This window comes from Podarcis muralis, chromosome 9, assembly GCF_964188315.1.
Source record: "Podarcis muralis chromosome 9, rPodMur119.hap1.1, whole genome shotgun sequence".
In the NCBI taxonomy this organism is placed as follows: domain Eukaryota; kingdom Metazoa; phylum Chordata; class Lepidosauria; order Squamata; family Lacertidae; genus Podarcis; species Podarcis muralis.
The window spans coordinates 75075014-75081481 of record NC_135663.1 but is presented as its reverse complement, the minus strand read 5'-3'; the positions used below and the strand labels follow the sequence as shown (position 1 = coordinate 75081481).

The window sequence follows — 6468 nt, the reverse complement described above, 5'->3', positions numbered from 1 at the left end:
GCCTCGCAAGACGAAAATAATCCGTTCCGCGAGACTCTTCGTCTAGCGGTTTTTCGTCTGGCGAAGCAACCCTATTAGCGGCTTAGCGCTATTAGTGGTTTAGCGGCTATTAAAGGCTTAGCGGCTTAGAAAAGGGGGGGGAGGAGCGAAAAAAAATTGCAAGACTCGCAAGACGTTTTCGTCTTGCAAAGCAAGCCCATAGGGAAAATCATCTCGCGAAGCAGCTCAAAAACAGAAAACCCTTTCGTCTAGCGGGTTTTTCGTCTTGCGAGGCATTCGTCTTGCGGGGCACCACTGTATCTACAGTCACTTTGCCTCAGGCTACTGAAGAAGTGAACAAGAGGGGCAAGTATTTCAAATGTGTTAACAACCAACAGCAGGGCCGGCCCACCTGTCAGGCAAGGTGTGGCAACTGCCTTGGGCGGCGGATCCTGATGTAGATCACAGAATCCTAAGGTGAAAAGGGACCCTGAGGGTCACCATCACCCTTGTTCCTGACATCTTCTCCACTCAACCTTTCTTCCCTCAGAGAGAGAGAGAAGGGAGAGGAGGCGGCATTTTGTGGTTCCCCTCAGGCGCCAAAAAGGCCTCGGGGTTCACCTCAGGCACCAAAATGCCTCAGGCCGACCTGGCCAACAAGCAAGCACGCCTTAAGTTTCCCTCAAGCTCAGAGGCTGCTTTTCTTTCTTTCTTTCTTTCTAAAGCGCAAAAAAAGAGGCGCCGGAGCCCTGGAAGAACAGCAGGTGCAGGCGACGGGCGAGGCCGCCTCAGCGCGGGCCCCGCCTCTACGCGAGGCTCGGCGGCCGGCCTGTGTTCCCCGAAGCCCACGTCGCGCAAAGGCAGCCGGAGGAGGAGGAGCAGCGGCGGCGGCGGCGGCGCTGAGGAGACCCGGCTGCTCGCCGCCGGCAGCTGCTGGAGCCGCCCAGCCGCCGCCATGAACTCCAACAACCGCACCGAGAGCGACTGGCAGGGACTGGTGAGCGAGGTGAGAGGGGGTGAAGGAACGAGGCCTGCCGCGGACTGGAGCTGCCTTTTCCCGCCATTTCCCCCCAAACAGGCCTGCAAAAAACCCGCGTTGCTGGTGCAATGGGGCTTTCCTGCCAGCCGGCACCGCGTCGCCCATCCCTCTCCTTCCTGGCGTTTCCGGCAGCCTGCTGTGCATATATATGCGATCTACAGTCGGAGCGGCTTGCTTCCCTTTCCTCTCTTTAGTGCAATTAAGGTTTGCAGCCCCACTTCCCCCGATGCGTGTTTACTGTCACTTGTGAATCCACCCCCCCCCCCCAGTTAAGCGTGCATAAGGGTTGCAGTGGTGGGGGATTTTTTTGGAGGGGGGCGTCTGAGGCAAACGACCTCCCTGGCCCGCCAAAGCAGCTGGGCTAAGCTCAAAACTTGCCTCAGTTTTCCCAGGTGTGGCCGATGCTAAAAGCTGGATGGTTGCGTGTCACCGCAGGGATGGTTGGCAGCTGTTGCTTGGAGGGGTATGACGGGTGTGACCTGTATGTCACTTTGGAGGCGAGGGGTTCAGGAGCGGGGTATATATCTTGCCTTAATCCTGTTAAACTGAAAGCAGCAAACTTTTGCTATTCCCATCTCCCCATTTTTATTTTTATTTTACTTAGTAGAGAGACCTTGTGAGTCAGGAATTCCCCAAAATGAGTTGCCAGTTCTTGGGGTGCGATCAGAGGTTTCTGCAGCGCTACTCTCTCAACACCAACTTTTTTGGTGAATGGGAGGGCTGCAGGTGTTCGGATAAAAGTCTAAATGAAGTCTGTGAATATGCAACCATATGCTCTTAGATTCGTCACCATATCCAAGTAATATTTAGGTTGGGGGTGGACATGCACCATGATCCAGACAGATGCCAAGGGATTTTGCTGTCATTCTCCGCCTGTTAGGTTGTCAGGCAATGTCCCCTACTTGGCAGGGTATAAGTAAATAACAACAACAACAACAACAACAACAACAACAACAACAACAACAACAACTATTATTATTATTATTATTATTATTATTATTATTATTAATTATTATTATTATTATTATTGCATGCTAATAGGATCTGTCCATCTCCCATCAGGCTTCGCCTTCTTGATTCTCGCCCTCAAAAGACCTGGCCACGCTGGGCCAAACCAGATTTAATGTCCATTGCATGATTGCAACTAATGTGCTGTTGCTGTTGTTTTTTTAAATGTAAGTAGGCAGCTTATGCTATATCTGCATAGCATATTTGCCCTGTGAAGGCTTCCCTCCTCATGTAAGTTGCAGCTTCAGGGGAATAATTATTATAGAGACCACAATAGATGAGACTAATGGGTTAAATTCTCCTCCACCCCCTGTGATTCTGTTGCTGCCCCCCCCTCTTTTCTGTTTTCCATTTTTAACTTGTGCCATTTTTAACTTGTGCCTATTAATTCATTCAGTTGTCAACTTACTGTTTTTCTTCTGGCTAGGATTCTGTGTGTTTTTAACAGAATCTTTGTTGGCTGAGTATGAGCCTATCATTTCCTTGTTAGAGGGAAGGCAAAATGACACATTCACCTGCTAAATTTTGGCTACCCTGTGGTTTTCAATGTACAAGAAGAGGAAAAAAGAAATTTGCAATCCCACTGTAATAATTGCCGCTGTAAACTTCATAAAAGGACCAGAGGTGATTGAAGTGTTTTTGGAACTAGTCAACTTTGGCAAACACTGACTAGTGTTTGCCACAGTATCTCAAAATGGCTGCTTCCCTGGGATTCAATTCTCTGCTGATGTTCTCAATAACATCTTCCTTCTGTAGTCATAGAACACTTTGATTCCTATATTATTGTACCAACATCTCACACCCACAGCTGAGTAACACAGCCAGACTCTAAGAAAGAGTGTCAATCAAAGTGTAAGTAAGCTCTCTAAGCAGCCGTTGGGTCAGCAACTCTTCTATAAAGTGGATATTGCTGTCCATGGTTCTTTTCACTTCCATGATATTCATATTAATTTGGGCTAGGTTAGGGGTCCTAAGGGGACGCGGGTGGCGCTGTGGGTAAAAAGCCTCAGCGCCTAGGCTTGCCGATCGAAAGGTCGGCGGTTCGAATCCCCGTGGCGGGGTGCGCTCCCGCTGCTCGGTCCCAGCGCCTGCCAACCTAGCAGTTCGAAAGCACCCCCGAGTGCAAGTAGATAAATAGGGACCGCTTTCTAGCGGGAAGGTAAACGGCGTTTCCGTGTGCAGCTCTGGCTCGCCAGAGCAGCGATGTCACGCTGGCCACGTGACCCGGAAGTGTCTCTGGACAGCGCTGGCCCCCGGCCTCTTGAGTGAGATGGGCGCACAACCCCAGAGTCTGTCAAGACTGGCCCGTACGGGCAGGGGTACCTTAGGGGTCCTAAACAAATGCCAGGCAGCTGTGCTTTCTTTCAACCCCAATCTTACTCCCTGCCCTTCCATTAGCACTCCTCATGCCATGTTGCTTCTGCTCTGAGAAAATGTTTCCAAGAAATGACGGGAAATGTTAGCACAGGCAGTTATTGGCAATTATAAATGATTATGGTCACATATGGAGTAAGGTAAAGAGACCCCTGACCATTAGGTCCAGTCGTGGCCGACTCTGGGGTTGCGGCGCTCATCTCGCTTTATTAGCCGAGGGAGCCGGCGTACAGCTTCCGGGTGATGTGGCCAGCATGACTAAGCCGCTTCTGGCGAACCACAGCAGTGCACGGAAACGCCGTTTACCTTCCCGCTGGAGCGGTACCTATTTATCTACTTGCACTTTGATGTGCTTTTGAATTGCTAGGTTGGCAGGAGCTGGGACCGAGCAACGGGAGCTCACCCCGTCGCGGGGATTTGAACTGCCGACCTTCTGATCGGCAAGTCCTAGGCTCTGTGGTTTAACCCACAGCGCCACCCGCGTCCCTTTCACATATGGAGTACCAGCATTCTAATACTTAGAATCATAGAATTGGAATCCCAAGGGCCTTCCAGCCCAGCCCCCTGCAACGCAGGAATAAAACAACAACAACAACAACTAATGTATGTGGCAAAAAATGGTAGTGGTATTGAATGTTTTGTGGTGCAGAAGGATGGTGACCTTATGAGACCAAGATGAAGACCACCTACAAGAGACTCCCTCCCCTTCCATGTTCTGTGAAGCTTTGTTCTAACTAGGGATGTGCTATGGTCTAAACCACTGAGCCTATTGGACATGCCAATCAGAAGGTCGGCAGTTTGAATCCGTGTGACAGGGTGAGCGCCTGTCGCTCAGTCCCAGCTTCTGCCAACCTAGCAGTTCGAAAGCATACCAGTGCAAGTAGATAAAAATGTACAGCTGCAGCAGGAAGGTAAATGGCATTTTCGTGTGCTTTGGCACTCGTCATGGTCCTCTGTGCACCAGTAGTGGTTTAGTCATGCTGGCTACGTGACCGGGAATGTCTGTGGACAAAGGCTGGCTCCCTCGGCCTGAAAAGCGAAATGAGCGCCACACCCTTTGACTGGACTCAGCCATCCAGGAGTCCTTTACCTTTTACCTTTACAACTTCTCACTCTGGTGTGACAGTTCAGTGTGCTCTGGTCTCTACATACCAGAGGATGAAATAGGAAAGCAGACTGCCTTCATGTGTTGACCATGAGGATAGGGTAACTGCTGGTGGGAAGCTAAATATTTAAACATTCCTGGGGGGGGGGTTCTGTAAGAAAAGCAATAATACACAATGAATTTGGGTGTGTATTTTCAAATAGGCCTTGCAATCTTGGCCATGATTTGTGTAAGATGCTCTTTGACTCTAAAGGCCCCTAATCTTGAACCTATGCAAAATGTAGGACTAATAACCTGTTCAAGATGCATTTTTGGTTGTGAGGGCTGGAAAGTAAATAGATATGTTATTGGCAGCAGGTGATAGAAAGGGAGAAGAAATGGTCTTTCCTTCTCTTTGCCTCCCCAGCCCTCGCAAATCCACAGTATTTTGCTCATCCTCACTTGCGGTGCTCAATTATGTACATTATTATATACATCTAAAGCTACCATATGATCCTGTTTGGTAACTTAACATTAGTTTTAAGAAAAAGAGAAAACAGTTTCATATTATTAAGCAGAAAATTAGTCAAGTATTATTATTTGAAAACATAGCAAAAAAAAGAAGTGAGGATAGGAACTGAGATGGAAAACTGGAACTGCACATATTTATTGGGTTTCTTTGCCTATTGGAAACTTTAAGGGTCCATAAAATAAAGACGTAAAGACTTACCAATGTTTATTCAGAAGTAAGTCTTGCTGTGTTTAATGGGACATAACACCCAAGTAAGTGTGCACAGGGTTACATGGGAATAAACTCAGTTGTGCTAATTGGGATTTATTCCTGAATAAATGTGCATAAGATCATGCTTACAGTTTCTCCCCACTACCTGTATTCCTGTCTATTTGTACTGCTGGTCTAAAGACCTGGCACTTGATGTCACTGTGATAAAGCAAACCTTCCTGGAAACCAGCTCTGAAACCTGTTTTGCACTGGATGATTGGATTTTATGGGCTCTTTGAGGAAATGGTTCTTGTTTAAAGCTTAGATCTGCAGCTGCTTCTTAAGAAAGCGCCACACAAGGTTTCATATGCACTCACCTGTCGGCAGGGTTAGAAGCAATGGTTCAAATGATTCAATATAGTAAAAGCTACAATCCCCCTCAGCTTACACAGTAGATGTTTATCACAGACATCTTCCGAGCACTATTTCACACACTATGTTGCATAAAATCTGGATTTGGCCTCTGCCTGTCTGTCTGATGAATATTCGCATGCAAGACATGTGTATGGAAACATTTGCTTCTCACATTCAAATGTTACATTTTTAAACGAGCACGGGGTTTTTGTTTTGTTTTTTTAAGTGTGATGCAAACCTTAAATGGGGTTCGAGTGAGGAAAGGGCTGCTTTACAGATGGCTAACACTCAACTCTTGTTCTGTGATAACACAAATACAGTACAGTACCGTATCTGTAAAGTTCCCTTGTGGTTTAAAGGGCTGCCCTAAAGAGGATGAATTGGTGCTGGAGGACATCAATGCTCACAAACTAGTTTACACCTACCTACCCACACCTACCCAAAAAAATTCCCCATGTTATTACCTCACGTCAACAAACATTCAGTGCTTCTTAGCTTGCACATTCAACCGCAAGTCACCAAGGGTTAAGTGAACATGTGGTTTACGTCCATGTGTGAACCAGTCCTTAGCCATTCTGATATTAAAACTTTGAAAGCATTGCATTCTTTTTGGCTGCTTAGGATTATTATTGCCCAGGTATTTGCACACGAGAATAAAATAGTGACAAATTCTCAGTACATAGCAGGAAGTAGATAGGGAATGTGTAGCAAGGAGTGGCTTTGTATTCCACATCCTTACAGCTAGTTTAGCTTCTATTATCTATCATCTTTCTTTCTTTCTTTCTTTCTTTTTCTTTCTTTCTTTCTTTCTTTCTTTCGACTGCCCTTCATCAGAAAATATCAGGGTGG

The 6468-nt window shown here is 47.0% G+C and overlaps 1 protein-coding gene across 5 annotated transcripts in view; it reads left to right on the top strand.

The window, feature by feature from the left end:
* Nucleotides 1-713: 713 nt before the first annotated feature.
* CCDC149 (coiled-coil domain containing 149) overlaps nt 714-6468 on the top strand; it is a 60929-nt gene continuing 55174 nt past the window's right edge. For 4 of the 5 annotated variants that reach the window (XM_028743377.2, XM_028743376.2, XM_028743379.2 and 1 more), the window contains exon 1: nt 714-985. In XM_028743377.2, coding sequence (XP_028599210.2) covers nt 935-985 — 51 coding nt within the window. In that variant the 5' untranslated portion in view covers nt 714-934. The other variant, XM_028743378.2, reaches the window with a different exon arrangement.